Source organism: Halyomorpha halys, unplaced genomic scaffold (genome assembly GCF_000696795.3).
Source record: "Halyomorpha halys isolate HHAL.00 unplaced genomic scaffold, Hhal_1.1 Scaffold968.1, whole genome shotgun sequence".
NCBI lineage: Eukaryota > Metazoa > Arthropoda > Insecta > Hemiptera > Pentatomidae > Halyomorpha > Halyomorpha halys.
In genome coordinates this window covers 543,602-561,355 of record NW_027114226.1, presented here as the reverse complement: position 1 = coordinate 561,355, position 17,754 = coordinate 543,602, and the positions used below count along the sequence as shown (strand labels likewise).

General features: G+C 30.0%; 2 protein-coding genes across 5 annotated transcripts in view; one reads left to right on the top strand and one right to left on the bottom strand.

The window, feature by feature from the left end:
* LOC106687478 (uncharacterized) overlaps nt 1–17,754 on the top strand; it is a 47,520-nt gene that overhangs the window by 1,530 nt on the left and 28,236 nt on the right. For all 4 annotated transcript variants that reach the window (XM_014431390.3, XM_067051448.1, XM_014431388.3 and 1 more), the window contains one exon: nt 3,209–3,323. In XM_014431390.3, coding sequence (XP_014286876.1) covers nt 3,318–3,323 — 6 coding nt within the window. In that variant the 5' untranslated portion in view covers nt 3,209–3,317. The remainder of the gene's footprint in view (nt 1–3,208; nt 3,324–17,754) is intronic.
* Nucleotides 5,498–17,484, bottom strand: LOC106687481 (pickpocket protein 28). Its single transcript, XM_014431397.2, has 10 exons — nt 17,354–17,484; nt 13,968–14,171; nt 11,843–11,972; nt 10,936–11,084; nt 10,434–10,635; nt 10,093–10,363; nt 9,144–9,203; nt 8,850–9,042; nt 7,844–7,935; nt 5,498–5,806 (listed from the first exon to the last, which is right to left on the bottom strand). The coding sequence occupies exons 2-10, from the start codon at nt 14,168–14,170 to the stop codon at nt 5,604–5,606; spliced, it is 1,503 nt and encodes a 500-aa protein (XP_014286883.2). The 5' UTR covers nt 14,171; nt 17,354–17,484; the 3' UTR covers nt 5,498–5,603.

Below are 17,754 nucleotides of genomic sequence, written 5' to 3'. Positions count from 1 at the left end.
GAGGGAACTATACTAGCGGGTGGACCTGTAGGGTTTTTTAAAAATAATTAGCACGATGATGCTTGAATTGAAATTATATTAGTAACAGTTTTTTTATAATAGTATTGGTCATTTATTCATTCCCAGCTTAATATAAGGTAATGATTTACCTTATGTTTTCATTACCGAATGGACGCCAACATTTATAAATAGAAATTTTTAAAATTATAGTTGAGATATTTGCTACATTGTTCATTAATATCAGCACTGACTTAATGATATTTTTCTATTTATTTCCTAGAATTTCATATCTATCTGAATAAAGTAAAGTTCTTTTCTTGTTTTTAATAGGATTATTTTATTATGAACTCCCACTGTCTGAGTTATAAAGGTAAAAAAAATTCTAATACCTGCCTATTTTAGGGTAAATATAAATAAAATTTTATAAATGGAATATGGTCCGGGTGCGGTCAAAAAAACTCAAATAGTAAATGATTATACTATTTTTATTGGGCCAACGTTTCGCCCCACGTTGCAGGGCTTCGTCAGGGCTCAAAAACATACAAACACTTGACATAGTTAAAAAAAACAAAAAACATAAGTGGAAAATAACAGGGGTATACAATGAAAAGTAAAATATAATAAGAAAAATTAAAGGTTGTAAACAGTAAATGAAAAGGGTAATAGTAACAGATAGATATGAGATAAAATAAGAGAAGAAATATTAAGAAAGTACAAATTAAGAGATGAAAAAAGAAAATAATAAAATCAAATGATGAGACAGAATTCATACCTCTTTTGATGGGAGTCAAAGTCAGAGCTTGTATTGGGAGGAGTGGGGGATGGCAGTTTAGCATACCACAATAACGAAAGTAAACATTATTAAAAAAAATATTTAAACTAGGTAAACAATAAATGGTGATATACATAATAGAGGGAGAGAAGAGATATTTACAAAATTAAAAAAAAAAAAAAAAATAAAAAAATATACTCATAGATAAAAAAACTAAGGAAAAATAAAGTATAAAAGAATGGTAAGTGATACAATATGTGTAAGTGATTAAGAAAGACAATATACCAAATGAGTGGGGATACAGAGAAGTGTAAATTACAATAGAAAATTAATAATAAAGTGATTAATATAAGTACACTTAAGAAGGTAACACATGAATATGAATTAAAAGATAAGATACATGAACATAAATGAACAGGAAGGATAGTAAATATAAAAATAATTAAATAAATGGTGAGAATTTAGAGAAATAAGAATAAAAGATATGACAAGAAAGTGGGCTTCTGAAATGCAGAACAAAGTGAAAAGAAGTATTATGAGGATTTTATTATGTTCAAAATGTACTGTGTCGATATGTAAGAAAGATGCAGTCTTTATCAACTTTATGATTGACGGAGTTCTCAGTTAAATTTATGTAAATTTAACTCCTAGCACCCTCATCTTCTGTTTACAGTTGAAGGTGAAATTGCCCATTCCCTCCCTTTTCTTGACCTACTTATTATCAGAAATTCCGATGGCTCCCTATCCACTAATTGGTATACCAAACCCACTTATTCTGGTAGACTTCTCAACTATTTTTCTCAACACCCTTATTACCAAATTATTAATGTTACTAAGAACCTTTATTATTAATTTTCTATTATAATTTACACTTCTCTGTATCCCTACTCATTCGGTATATTGTCTTTCTTAATCACTTACACATATTGTATCCCATTATTTTATACTTTATTTCTCCTTAGTTTTACTATCTATGTTTTTTTTTTGTTTTTTTTTTAAATTTTGTAAATATCTCTTCTATCCCTCTATTATGTATATTACCATTTATTGTTTACGTAGTTTAAATATTTTTTTTTATAATGTTTACTTTAAAATTATTTTCGTTATTGTGGTATGCTAAACTGCCATCCCCCACTCCTCCCAATACAAACGGCTCTGACTTTGACTCCCGCCAAAACAAGTATGAATTCTTTCTCATCATTTGATTTTATTCTTTTCTTTTTTCATCTCTTAATTTGTACTTTCTTTAATATTTCTTCTCTTATTTTATCTCTTATCTATCTGTTACTATTACCCTTTTCATTTACTGTTTACAACCTTTAATTTTACTTATTATATTTTACTTTTCATTGTATACCCCTGTTATTTTTCACTTATGTTTTTTCTTTTTTTTTTAACTATGTCAAGTGTTTGTATGTTTTTGAGCCCTGACGAAGCCCTGCAACGTGGGGCGAAACGTTGGCCCAATAAAAATAGTATAATCATTTACTATTTGAGTTTTTTTGACCGCACCCGGACCATATTCCATTTATAAAATTTTATTTATATTTACCCTAAAATAGGCAGGTATTAGAAATTTTTTTACCTTTATAACTCAGACAGTGGGAGTTCATAATAAAATAATCCTATTAAAAACAAGAAAAGAACTTTACTTTATTCAGATAGATATGAAATTCTAGGAAATAAATAGAAAAATATCATTAAGTCAGTGCTGATATTAATGGACAATGTAGCAAATATCTCAACTATAATTTTAAAAATTTCTATTTACTTATATCTACTTTAGGCTTGTAATAAATTACTTTAATCAAAACTAAGAGGTAAACAGTAACATGAAGTTTTGGGAGGAAAGGTAATAAAACATGTTGCTCAAAAATTCACTAGGAGCTCTTATCCATTTAACATGACTTTAAATAGGGCTGCTCACAATATCATGAATACCCCTAATGCAAAAAGTTTTGAGATTAAACATACTGTGGTATTACTAACACAAATCATCATCATTGGAGTTGAATAGTAGTTTAGCAAGCATTTTTTTTTTTTTTTTATGTATGCCTTTGTTCTGGTTTGTTAGGCCCTCCACTCACGAGGCGGTATGAAATCAAAGTGAGATGAACTTGAATTGGACGTGATTCCCTACCTCCTATATTTGTAATATGGTTTAGTTGGAATCAGTAGAAGAGGCGAGAAAAAATCAAAGCAATTGGTACTCGTCATATCCCTCTTACTCAAACAATCTTGTGTGTAGAGAATCTGGATGTGTATGGATAATTTAATAAACCACCTGTTGGTTGTTTGTTTACTCTCCTCATCCTGATTTTGTCTACTATTTTTCATGATTTATTTTGTTTTTTTGTTATGTACATGAATGATTTAATTTATATTATAAGTATTCATCTTTATTCATCTTTTGTAATATTACTTTTTTAATTACAGAACATTTGAATATGTCTGCACATAAAGTCCGTGAAAAAAAAGAGAGTCTTCCTATGTGTCCTATCCAGTTATATTTCTTGCAAATTGGTGACCACCTTCAGTGAAGTCCATGATTGTGAGTAGTAATATATTAATGTTAATAACAACATCATTTTAAGGAAATAATATTTTCCCTTGACACTTGTGTATATAAATCTAATAAGCTCTATATTTTTGGTATTTAGAAGACTATGTTTTGAAGTTTTTTTCCTGTAATAAAGTGATATTCTTTTACCCACATGTTAAGAATGGAACGATAAATAGATACTGTTTGTATTTTTCATTGGGTTCCTCCTATATTCATTTGGTCTCTTACAGAACTTCATCTATGCTGTTATATTCCAATTCTCTTTGACCTAACCAACTTCCATGGTCTATGTGGTTCACCAATTTATATTTTTTTGTGAGCTAATCAATATTTATTTAATTTTTTCAAAAACAGGGCCAACTCAGGTAGGATGCAGTTCTTCACTGCACACAGACAGTATTGACATTAGCATCTTCTCATTTCTTATTTGTTCTTCTTTTATACAAATTCTACTTTGTCAAAGCATCTTAAATTTCCCTAGAAGTGACGAAGGACTACTCTCATGTTTAGCCCTAGATGAAAGTGGTACCTAAATCTCCTGATCCCTTACATAAGAGCCACATATATTGTGATTTCACCAAAACTGCTCTAGTAATTTTGATAATACTTACCTATAGCTTTTTCTCAAAAACTTTTAACTATTCTTCCTCATCTTTCCTCCATCTTACCTCTATGTCTGGAGGTGCTTCAGTCCAAGTCAGCCGAGTATCATGATTTTGAGCTAGCACCTTCATGGAGTCAGACTCTTTCCCTTTTGCTGTTCAAGTCAAGACGTAAGGTGCATTCATAATCTAGGTCTTCGTCAAGTAATGGTGTTGATATCCAGTGTGTCGGGCTTTAAAGAACTTCTGTGGATTTAGTCATCATCTTCATTCATTCGGCATAGACCATTTCAACTGCCTCTTTTCAACAATATACCTTAAGGTGGGTACTCCCAGGTCCCAGATTCATATCCTCTCATTTCTTATTTGTTCTCTTCTTATTAAGCCTGCCACTTTCCGGAGATTCTTATTTTCAGCAGCCCTATTTGAGTGCCTGTCCAGCAGGATCCAACTTTTACTTAAAGCACAACAAAACAAAAACTAAAAGTCTGAGTCACAGGGAGCAAAATCTGGGCTGTATGGGCTCTAATAATTATATTTCATTGTTAGCCATATATAATGTGCAAACTTTGGATATGTGCTAAAGCAGTAAGTGAAGGAACCATGAACCCATTCTTGAGTTCGGCTGAGGTTTTTAGAGAGCTTGGACCACTTTAGGGAGATATTCTTCAGTGTATCGCTTGTATGTGACAATATCCTTTATATTGATCCATCATTCTTTTCTTCAAGCATCCACATTTTGGTCTAAGTCTTTGTTTTGACATCATAGTAGTAAAGTCAAGTTTCATCGCTTGTCATTATACTTTTTACATTAGAGGCTTTTATATTTTTGAATTTCTTCAATATTTCTCAGCACCAAGAGTCACTATTCACCATGCAATTTGACTAAACTGAACAGATAATGTTCTCTTAATCATCAATGAAGTTGGAAGAACTGTTCTTGGAGCGATCTCAAGCTCAAAATTCCCTCTTTCGAACTCCCGGTACTACCCGAATATCGTTATACAGTGTGGAGAGTCATCTCCAAGCGCAGGCAACATTTCCTCTAAACAATGATCTACTCTTAACCCATGTGCAAATTTGTAGCTTAAAATCGTTCTGTATTCAACTTTGGACCAGAATATTACTGACACCTTAGCAGGCTGGGATAGGTCTATGCATGTGCTGATTCTTCCATTCCTCAACGTGATTATCCTTATTTTACAAATAGATCTTGAATTCAAGTTCAAAAACCTCAAAAATTAAAAATTTGTGTATATGTAATAAGTCAGTTAATTCCCATTGCCGTATTGAATCGGCCATTTCAAAATCTGACCTCTGACCTTCAGTCTTTATAAATGAATTAAAAGTTACATAAATATACATAATAAAAATTGGAAGCTGTTTTTCAATAATGATGTATGTTGCTCCATTGGACTGACAACTTTGCTTTTTCAAAATTAGCTAAATTGTTGAGAAAACTTAAGATATCTTACCTTTTATTTGAGATTCTGACACTTAGTTTAAGGTTTCAACTAATTTTGGATTGAGAAGGTTCCAATGTTGATATAAGATGCCATATAACTTAAAATAAAGTAATTTTTTATTTAATAATTGTCGACAAACATGGTCAATATAATTATTTTTATTTTAAATAACATGATCAGTTTAATTATAAATTTTTCATTTATTTACTGAATGGTAATTTAGATTTACTATAAATGGCACTTATTCCTAAACTTGTTGAATGCAATTTATTTTCTGCTGGCTTTGTTGCGTTCCTTGTTTTATTGATGTGAAACCAAATTCTCAGAGTTAAAAAATATACTAATTCCACTGCACTCATAAAACTGAATCCCATGAAAAGACCTAAAAGACCTCCAGCGTTAGCTGGAGTAACAAAGAATTGAATAAAGACAAATAAGTTATTTTGTTATTAAGACTTATTTTATTAATATTTAATACATTTTACTTAGAATTGACATGTTCCACATGTTTACCATCATGAATCACATTAACTATTTAACATTAAACAAATTATTACAACACAAGGGAAGGGGATTACATAAGAAAAAACAGTGTTATAATGCATACTTAGTCCTGTCAATTTTTTTTATTTGGTAATTTCAATGATCTGAGAAAATGTAATTAATTTCGGAAGGTAACACATGGCAATACATGTCTACTACAAGAGCTGTTTTTACTTCCTTGACAACCTATGGTAAAATAAAATGTTCTTTGACATATACTCTCATTCCAAAACTGCTTAAACTTTTTAAACTATCATTTCATAATCTTAAGAACACAAAGAGGTTAGGGAGAAAAATGTTCTTTAGTAGAGATGTAGGTAATCGAAGAACTACATGTTATCTAATGATATCTTGAGTTAATCAAATTTATTTTATCTAATTAATATAAATTAAGAGATATCTCAACTAAATTTGTATGACATATTAGCATATTATTTACGTTAGATAGTCAAGAAAGTAAAATCGATCTATTTGAACATGTTTAAACAAGACATGCAGCTATAAACCATGAATAACTTCAAATAAATTGATTGTTATGGTTTATGATATATAAATTTATTAGTAAAATCAAATCAAAATTCAGTGTTTAATAATGATTAACATACTTTTATTATTCAGATTATACATTGTCTTCTAATCATAATGACAAATTTAATGGGACTTTTTTATATTCCCTTAAGGCTGTATATTGTATATAAAGTTAGGGAAAGTATTGCAATGGTGAAAAATTTCTCATCCGAGTTTTTTATTTATATGTATTGATCAAAATTGATACACCACTTCATTATTCCATCACAAATTTCATTTTATTATTACTAGAGGTATTTTATTTATAAATTACTGTATAATTAATAATCAACCATTAAAAACAGATCAAAAACAAAAAAAATGTTTAAAATTGATTAATTTGTATAGTGTGTCTGACTTTGGATGTAGAGGAATTTTCTTCCATCACCAGAAGTCAATAGTTTTATTTTATTTGTTTTCTACAAGCACCAAAACAATTATCATCTTCCTCTGATTGAGCATTAATGAAGTCATTTGAATCACTGTGGTCCGAATCTTTCACGCTCCTCAATTGCCTCTTCCAATTTTTCATTGTCCTTACTGCATTATTTTTGTACTCAGATCATCTCCTTCTATTTTAACATATCACATGGTATTTCTTCTACACCACTAGGATTCTCAAAATGATATATCTGTTTGTCAGCCATTTTTCAGTGAAAACCAGAAGAAAACTTCAGAACTCGCAATGACCTCACTTGAGGTCGAATTGTCTAAATCTTGAGACTAGTTTACAGGATTTATAAAATTTTAAGAGAATAAGTGTTCAAATGCAATTGTCACTAACAACTGAAGAATAAACAAAAATATGGTTAATTACCTGGAAATGTGCAAGGGACCTATTAGGTCATTTTATAGCAGACAGCGTGTTCAACATTAACAAATGAAAAGAATTTACTGAGGTTGAATGATGGAACGTGGTGGGGACATTGATGATCTCCACTGCTTTATAAATAAAAAAAAGAACAATAGATCATTGTTATAATCTACGAGGACCTGTCAGGTCGCACGCCCTCATGGATTAAATGATAAAATTTACTGTTTAAATTTAACACTTTGTAAAAGTACTTGGAAAAAAGTGGAGTGAAATGATTATCTAGGGGATCAACCAGAAGGCAATTTTAGAATATTTAATCATTAACACGAAGATTAGTTAGTTGTATTAAATAAGATGTTTGCTTAAAAATTAAAGTGGTGTGCTAATTTTGATCAGGAGTATATTTGTATCAAATAAGATTTTGAATTTGTGATGTATCAACAGATATTCTTATTTTCTTCTATATAATCTTTAAAATTGGTTTCTATGTATTTTTTTTTTTTAATCTATACTTACATAATAGTTCTGTTATACCAAAAAGAACACCCCTGACAGTTCCAGAAAAATGTTTTTCCATAAAGAAAAAGTGTATTATAGCCTTATTTTCTCTGAAAAATTATGTAAAAAGCATCAATTAAAACTTTAATTCTTTATTAGTAAATACATAATACTAATAACTACAAAAAAATTAACAATAAGTCAATCAAATAAGTAGCTTCATTTCTTATTTATTTAATTTTTTTTGTAAAAACTTACACACTGAATTAAACATGTAATTTTTAGGCATTATGCTTTTTAGTTTGGATATCTCTTTAGTGCTAAGCTTTAATGTCTAATTTTAAACTGTGGAGGTGGATTTAATCAATTAGATTCTTGTGGATTTTATTGATCAGATTCTTGTGGATTTTGTTTGGTAAGGTTATCATTTAGAGAAGCTTTTCAGAATTATATTTAATTTATTCATTTTAAGCTATGTTCAAATAATAAATAAATTGTTGTTTTTATCATCTTCTGTTTCTAAGCTCCTCTTATAATAAAAATTTCATTCCCTGCTCAATTTCTTGGAAACTATCAGCCATACAGAAAACATTATTAGTACCATTTATTTTTGTAAATAGAGTAAATTTGCTCAAATTTTTGTCCTTATTTTAGCTCTCTTCGTTTAATAGATAGTACCCAAGGTAAAGATTTTTGAAAAATAAATAGCTATTTTTCAAAAAATAAGACAAACTATTTTAAATTGAATTTAACAAGCTTTATTTTGAGTACTAATAGATGTATGTTCATTTATTAGTTCCTGAGCTATGAAACTATGAAGATAACTCATTTTTGACGAATATAAGATTTTTAATGTGAATCCAAACCAAAACAATATATCAAAAAATCAGAACCAGTGGGCCTTTTTCTTTCTAAAGTACTTTGTTTCCTGCACTATTAAAAGTGAACTACTTCTATTGATGAGAAATATTAATATCATTCATAAATGTTCAAAATTTAAAAATAGATTAAATCAATGACTTACTTGAAATATTTATAGTCTTTATCTCCCAGAAAGTTAGGCTTTAATGTTAAATGATCTGTGATTGGAGCTGAAGAAATTACAAAGCCAAATGACATCTCATGACAACCTGGCAGGCAATTGCATAAATCAAGTTTTTTATTGGTGTTAAATGTAAAGTTCAAAATGGCTTCATTCATACTTAATTCCATCATTCCTGTAAGTTAAAACTGATAAATATTTTCAAAATTTGATTATGAAATTTCAATAAAATGTTGCAGTTAAATTTCAAATTTATTTTATTAGTTTATAACTTACTTTGAGCGTCAATTGCACATTTTCTGTCAATCCGTCCACATATTCTGGTTTCTTTGTTTTCTAAGATTGAGAATTAGAGTTAGTGTGGATAGCTTATTTAGAAATATGACATTAATGCTTTTGATTTTAAAAATTGTTCTTACTATTCTATATTCACTTTGAACATATTTATTTTATAATTATGTATATCTATGTATATAAAAGAGAAAGGTTTGGGATGGATCATGCAGAATCTACTTTGTTACAGGAAATGTGAAGACATTATAGGATGTCCCTTTTTTTTTTTTTTCAAGTACTATGATCTTTTATTTATATTTCCCATAATGTTTTTGGTTGATTTTAAATTTATTTATTTATTTTAAATTATATTTAATGTTGAGAAAAGGTATATAATTACTTCCATTTATTTTTTATTGCAAATTATTTCTGGAATCCCTGAAAAATAGAATTAAATATTGTGGAAAAAGTAAATAATGTTTTAAATTTAAAATTTAGTTACTTCATATTAAGACATAATACATTATATGTTCAATTAATGTGTAATGTTGTCTTATAAATTTAACAATTTTTGTCAGATGTATTAACTTTATAGAATATTTCTTACTGATATTTTTACTTAATATTTAAAAAAATAATAAGTTAGAAATACTTAATCTATGTAGCATCTTAACAATATATATAAAGTAACAATGTGTAGTAGATGTTCTAATTTAGCAGCAGTGAAGCATGTCTGGGTTAACTAGTATAATAAAAAAAAAAAGTCTAATGTTGCATTTTGGACAAAAGTTTGGTTTAGTGAGAGAGGAGAATGAAATATACTAAAATATAAACATAAACGTTGGATTAAAGTTTAAAATGTGCTAAATTTCGATAGGGGAATCATAATTTATATATAGACTGTAGAAAACAATATTTTTACAAAACATATAAATATTTAATAATTGATTACTTGGCATAAAGTATTGCACGCATCCACAAAATGCTAATGTGAAGTTTGCCTCACATTCCAAGGTACAGCCTCTCTGAGTGTAAGTTCGGTAAAACAACAACTGCCTTTCATTTTCAAAAAAGCATTGACGTTTTGAGAGATCAACGTTAACCAGTTGCGGAGTTGCTGTCATAATGTGAGGTATTATTACCATTTTAGTTTCATATCCTGGCGCAACAGAAATACCAAAAGATGAAACCTTAGGAGTTTCGATGGGATTATTCAAGAGAACCTGAAAAAAAATTTTTTTTTTAATGATAATTTTATATTATTTTAACTGAAACTAATAAAACTCATCATACCTTAAAGCCTTTACCATTTTCTGAAGAACAAAAATATTCATCTATTTCTGAATCTACAACAACTGTTAGACCCAAATGCCGCCCAGAGCCTCTTACTCGTCTGGGAAGGTTATCAGGTGGTGCGTTTTCTGGATAACCTCTTTGTGGAGACCAATCCACTGAATCTATTGGGAATGTTACATTTAGATCTGATACATCTTGTCTGTAGAGAAAAAAGAAAAAAAGTATATTTTCTTGACTAATATTTATTAGTAAAAAAAGTATAGCATTTAATTATTGAACTACTCATTCTTAATAAAAGGGGAAGGTTCAAAATTATGTATAATTAAAGGGGTTTTATTATTACAAAACTTTTTTTTTTATTGTTTATGATTATTGGTTTAACACTCTAATTTTATTTATATGTACAAGGCTACTATTAACCTGTGGGTTAAGCATAGTTTAAAAATAACTGACTTTAATTATTTATTTTTAAGCTGTACTAGATAATAATATAACTTACGGATTCTGAAATATAAGGTCTCTGTTTAAGCGGTTAAATACACAACACATGCCCTCATCGGTCAGGCTTGGATTAAATAGATTTGTACAACTGAGAGGTTCATCATGCCACATACATAAGCCTAGCATTTCATGACATGGCTGACTCATCTGAAAAATGGCATTTAATGAATATTATTTTCTTTTATACAATGAGTTCAACAGTAGCTCATAAAGGGACTTCTGTTGAGTCACTTTATTCATGACCTTTCAATATTCTTTTGCAGTGTGGTCAAAATTATGTTCCAACCATCTGATTCATCCTCTGACTAATTCTCAAGATTTCTTTGTAGGTTTGAGGTATCTGCCCGAACATAATTTCTGCTCTGATAAAATCCACTAATCTTTGGTGTTAACTAATGTAATAATATAAGCCAGATTTTGAGCTTGATTTTTTCATCTTAAGGAACCAGTGCTTGACCCATTATCTTTCCATTTATCAAAAAGAACCAGATAGTTAGTAATTAATTAATTAAGAACCAGATAGTTAGAAACTTTTCTTGAATCCAAGGTTAAGAATTACCAATTTAGATCAGTCTGGGTTTAATTATTACTTCCTAGATTAGACTTATGCAGAATTTTCTTAAGCAACATAATATTGAACAGCTTAAAATTATTTAGCTGAGGTGTGGGTCCCATTGTGATCAGATCTGAATTGCTCGGTGGATATTATTTGAGTTAAATGGAATCTATTTGACCAATAACTCATGAAAAGATTTCAATTGTTCTAATATAGATAAAAAGATTTTATTGATAGTTATTAACACGTAATCATAGTTCAGTATCCATTATATATGGGCATCATAATTTCAAGTATCTATAAAACATCTAAAAAAAAGTAATATAATTTTTGAAAAAAATTTACTTACTTTCACCATAAATTTTTTTATGTATTCCCAGTCAGCAGTAATGTTTTGATCTTCAGGAGTTTGAGTTATATTTGATGTATCACAAAAATCATGTATTAGCTTTTGATCCACATCATGTTCCTCCAAGTTACTGTAATTAATTCAATAAACAATTATTATATTTGTATATAACAATCTGGAAGATTGTGATTAGTATAATTGTATTTATAAGTGGTCATGAATTAGTAGTATTCTTTTTATTTTCCAATCTTATAATGTTTGATATAATGTTTTTATAATTTTATTATGTTTTATAATATTTTCCAAGTTGAAGCCATTGAGTTTTTTAAAAATATATTTCAATTGTAATCAGGCAGTGCCGTCGATCAGGCACTGGACTCTTCACTCTTGGGTCTAGATTTGAGTCCACTTGTGGTAAATAATTATTGATTCTAATTTATCAGTTTTGGATCAATCTTCAGATACCTGAATCAGGTACCAGATCATCAATAAAATGGGTACCTCATTCTTAGATGCTATGAAAGAAAAATCCAGATTTAGAGTCTGATCCTGGCCTGAGTACTTGTTGCTCAACCAGTGGCATAACGAGGGTGTCAGCTGCCTAGTGTGGAGAAAAATTGTCCACCTCCTTATTAGGTATTTAAATTTAGAAGACTAAAATATGAAGTAATTCTAAAGAATTTGCTGGAAACAACAATCATATTTATCATGTTTTGTACAAGTTACAAATAAAAAGTCATGAAATGAAAGGTTCAAATTTTTACAACATATTATTATTATTTATTGTGAAATTTTGCCACCCATAAAAGTGCTGCCTGAGGCAGGGCCATTAACTCCTTCCTCATGCACTTACTACACTAAGCCACTGTTAGCCAAGGAACAGTTTTTCCTAACGAAACACTAAATCCAAGACCCTTCAATGTATTTGTTAATTTTTTACAATATATGTTAGTGGTTCTGGCCTGTTACGTACCTATGAATTGATTTATTAAAATATAGCTAAAGTCCTAGCAGATGTTTTATGATCACTAATAAATAAATCAAGTAAAGCTATGAAGCTATGGTTTGAGAGATTGAATTTTTCTCATACTCGAGAACTCTGGGAGTACTCCTAGTGAAAGGTAGTGGCATGATCTCAAGTCTGTATGACCTCCCTTCTCCAAGAGCAGCTCACTGTATACATAGGGAGAGATTTCATTATCTTCTTGAAGGAAGGAATATAATGCGGAGGGTATGCTGCCAGTAGAAGTGAAGCCAAAAAGGCAGACTTTATGAGGTATGCAGGCTTGTCAGAGAAGTTGATACCCAATCACTGGCTACCTTCTTTCTCAATTTTCATTACAGTACCGGAGTATTGTAATCTTATGCACAAATATCTTGAAACACGAATCTCTCAATGTATTTTTATTGTTGATGAACTAAATTATTGGAAATACTTAGATTAAATCAATGGTTTTACAGATAATTACATAAATGGGGAAAATTTCTATTTATGTTTATATGGATTTTTTTACCCCCTCCCCAGGTGATTTCTAGTGACCCTTTATGTGGGTTTTTTTGTTTATTCTGCTTAAAATGCCAAAATATTTTATTTTGAGATAAAATAATTGAACTCATTGAGTTTTCTTATTCTATTTTCTTAGAAAATTCATTAGGTTAATCAAGTTATTTTTGAAAGTATAAAATCTTCTGGATCATATTGCTTCTTGTCGCTGAATTACAAAATGTTACTGACTAAAACAGAATCTAGTTTATCTAAATGATATCTGTTAAATGGACGATTTTCATGTTAACGAAAATAAATAAATGTGATGCATTCCTAGTTAAATTGTTACCTTGGCAGAACTGACAGTGATGGGTATTCCGTTCATATAATTTATGTCACATTATCTAAAGGCAATTTATTTGTGTAAAGTTTTTGCTCTGGATGAAGAATGATTCCTTAAAAGGTTTATGATCGCTAACACAAGGGAGTAGACTGGCCGAGATGGAAGGATAATGTTGGGTAGGAGCCAGTTCTTTTGTCAGGATAGAAAGAAATGTGTAAACGGCTGCCTTTGTTATTATTGAGAATATATTACATCAATTTTTTCAGTACACTCTGGTAATTCATGATTATACTTACGAATTGAGTATTCTTTCTGCCTCAGTTTTTCTCATACTGTTCATGTTGCAAATAGTTATGGATGGGAATGGAATATCTTTTATCGTGTAAGATTGCGGCGTCAGGGACATGATCACAGGCATTACATCGAATTTGATGAAGAGGTTAGAAATGAAAAAGAAGGAAGCTCCACCAGCCAATACGAAAGCCATGAACCAAAACATCCTTAAAATACGAGAAAATATATTAGTTACTTTTATCAATCTTAGTAAATAATTAATTTGACGGTCACTAATTGATGAATAATATACTTAATGTATCTGTCAAGGGCCATTTTTGAATGTCAAAAGTGATCTTGTAACATGTCTTTTAATTTAGAAAGCTGATAGCAAAAGTTTAGCGAACCCGAAAGTCCGTTCGAAGTCGATACCACCAATCGCTGTGTACATACATCTGTCGGTCGTCCAGACGGTAATCCACAAGATTGATTTATCTTCTTGGACATTAATTGTCCATCTTATTCGTCGCGATGCTATCACCCGAATTATATTTACAGGATTTAGTTTCCGCAATTATGTTTTGTGTACCCTTATAAATTTTATCCAAATATATTTATATTTAAATGTCCATCGGTTGGTAAGCTGTTCCTCAGGCCATTTGTAAGCATTGATAATATGCTGTAGAAATCAGCCTGGAGATATTGCCCTTAATGTGGTGGACCATCCGAGATGGGCAAAATCAGCTGTAGGTGAAACTAATAACTAATATTGGCAAGGATACGACTTATATTCATGAATGAACCATTGATAAATAAATATCGTATCCATGGCAATTTTAGCTATTAGTTCCTATTATAGCTAATTGTTCCCTAATTCTGCTGAACATTGACCAGAGGTTACTAATACCTGCTGTATACATACAGTGGGCTCTCACTAATCCGAACCACTTTTCGAGGATTTAATAATCTTTTTTTTTTTTTTTGATTTGATAGATTTATTTATTGATAGATATTACAATCTGCCACACAGTTGTGGGCAATAGGTAATATTGATGAATGATCTCATACATACTAAAATTAAAAAAATAAATAAATAAATAAAAAATAAAATATTTAAAAATAAAATAAAAAACTCTTAAAATATATACAAACAAAAGAATAGACAAGATGAACATAATCAAACTATCTTTATGAAAAATAAATAAAATAACATAATGATAAAATAATATATACAATATTTACACAATCGACCTAAGGATCCCTGACCCCACCCTATCCCCCACGTGTGAGGGGTAGAGCAGAGCTCAAGAGATCCCACCGCATCCCTCTTAATAATCTTGTTAAAAATACAAACTTTTTATTTAAAATAAAATCCAAGATATGTATTAAAATTTGAAGGGATATTTGTTTTCTCAATGTTTTTATCGGCAGATATGATATACCTTTTCAATGAAGTATTGTTGATAAATTGAAGAGACCCTTTTTTCAGTTCAGTAATACTAATTTATCGTTAATCCGAACCACATTGGTTTTAATTAGTTGGGATTAACGAGTGTCCACTATTATAGTTGCTAAAGCCCATTTGTCTTGCCGAGCTACAAACTTGTCTTCATTGTCAATTATCTAACTTTCTGTCCCTTCTTAATTAACTAAACCTTGAGGAGAGGTGAAGACTTCCAAGATTTCTGACAGATTATTCATCCCATTTCCTATACCTTGCTGCGTATTACGATCCACTCTCCTATCTTACATTCCTTTACTTTCCCCCTACTTTTACAGAAGGAAATTTCAAATTAATCGGCACATAATGTTACGCAGATAAGATATTGCAACTTACATTGTAAGAAAGAAGTATATTTGAACCCAGGAATAAAAATTTAATTCCCTCCTCTTCTCCTCACTTTACATTGTATGTATCGTTATGATGGTACAGATGAGGTCTGTTTTGTGTTAATCGCTCGGTACATATCAATCAGAGACTAAAATTATACTATGATAACTATTAAATTAGAAGATTATTAGGCGACAGTATAGATTTAAGTTGTAAGTTGGATGGATATCAAAAAATGTTCTCGAAAATAGTAAACAAATATTTATTGGATTCCTCGATCGAAATAATGAATAGTTTTCTTACTGTTTTAGTATAGCAAATTTGCTGAATTGTGAGGCCTAGTAGAGCTCTTTTTACGTTCAGTAGTTCTCGAGATACAGTTTTTTTCAAAAATAACATTTCATGAAATACTAGTATATACTGAAAATCAATTGTTACTGAGTTTATTGTGGGAAATCTTTATCTCAAAAACCACGGTACGTAGAGATGTCTATTAGCACTCAAATTAAAGCTAGTTTAGTGTGCTTTAAACTGGTTTATGACATGTATCTTCAGTAGTAGTTTTCATGATATTCGCTAAATTAAATTTTAAAAAATGTTGATTTCTAGATGTTTAGACAAATTTTTAATTTATGTAAAACTATATCTCAGGAACCATTGGACATACAGATATCTGTCAGCCATAAAATTAAAGATAGTTTATTGTGCTATAAAGTAGTTTATAACGTTTATCTTCGTATAGGTAACAGGTTTTATGATATTTACATATGAAATTTTGTCTGAACAACCAGAAATCAATTTTATTTTAGCAAATATCATAAAAACTACTACTACGAAGATAAACGTCATAAAGTACTTTATGGCACATTAAACTATCTTTAATTTTATGGCTGCTAGATATCTGTTTGTCCAATGGTTCCTTAGGTATATATTTCCCACGGTAAGTTCACTAACTATTTCTTTTTTTTTGTTACTTTTTGAGTATATTTTTATGAAATGTTGCTTTTAAAAAAACTGTATTTCGGGAACTATGGGAACTATAGAACGTAAACAAACAGCTCTGCTAGTGCTCATATTTTAGTAAATGTACTCTATTTTCAATGATAGTCCATTAGGTTTTATAGTGTTGTAATTAGTTTTAACTATCAGCAGCTCCGAATGACAAATCATTCTTTTTTTTAATGTTTTGAAACAGCCACCATTTTTTATTCCTTCTTACCATACTTAGCAGACTCATCAATTTTGGCTAGTAATACATAGTTTTCATTAGAGTAATAAAAAATTGGAGTGAAATAACTGACTTTTTTCTCCTAGCACAGTTACTATAGAAGAGTGGGCAGCTCGAAATTTATTTCATGGGTCCGCCCCGATATAAAAAATAAATACAGAATTGAATTGGTGCTGCTTCTGACTCCAAGTGCCTGTTTTTGACCACCAGGGCCTCTTTTTAAATTTAGTAAATTTGAGATTAAATGATTCAATATTATCATGAATTATAAATCGTTTGGTTAGTCCTTGCCCAAGGGTCTAAAATTCCAAATCTATTGTTTGACATTACCGATAATATTTTTTATTTACCTTTCTATTGGATGTAAAGTGATATCACCTATATACCTAAGCCCATGGACAGAAGAGTATTGAGTATACTCAATAACTTTAGATATGAGTTGGTGTGAGATGAGCGATCTCAGTCTGCTCCTCTTGGGCTGCCAGGCATCCTTTCTCGCCGATGGCCAATCCATGACTGGAAGCCGAGGCCCACTGCCCTGCCACAATCGCACGATCAATCGAAATCAGTCTTCATTTCATTAGCTTCGCATGTTTTAGTTTATTTTATTTTTTTTGTTGATTCTGTAATTATATTACTTGACTTGTTGTATTGATACACTTTTAAAGAAGCTTAGGGATCATGAATGTTTACACATTGCATTCTTAATACTGTAATCCCTAATTGTTCATATCCTCATTATTCCCATCTT

What these genes read in the sequence shown, in the direction of transcription:
- LOC106687481 (XM_014431397.2), bottom strand. Translation starts at nt 14,170, where the DNA reads ATGTTTTGGTTCATGGCTTTCGTATTGGCTGGTGGAGCTTCCTTCTTT. An exon ending in TAAAAAAATTTATGGTGAAA is followed by an intron (nt 11,085 to 11,842) that starts GTAAGTAAATTT and finishes GCCATTTTTCAG; the next exon opens with ATGAGTCAGCCATGTCATGA. An exon ending in AAAGACTATAAATATTTCAA is followed by an intron (nt 7,936 to 8,849) that starts GTAAGTCATTGA and finishes ATAATTTTTCAG; the next exon opens with AGAAAATAAGGCTATAATAC.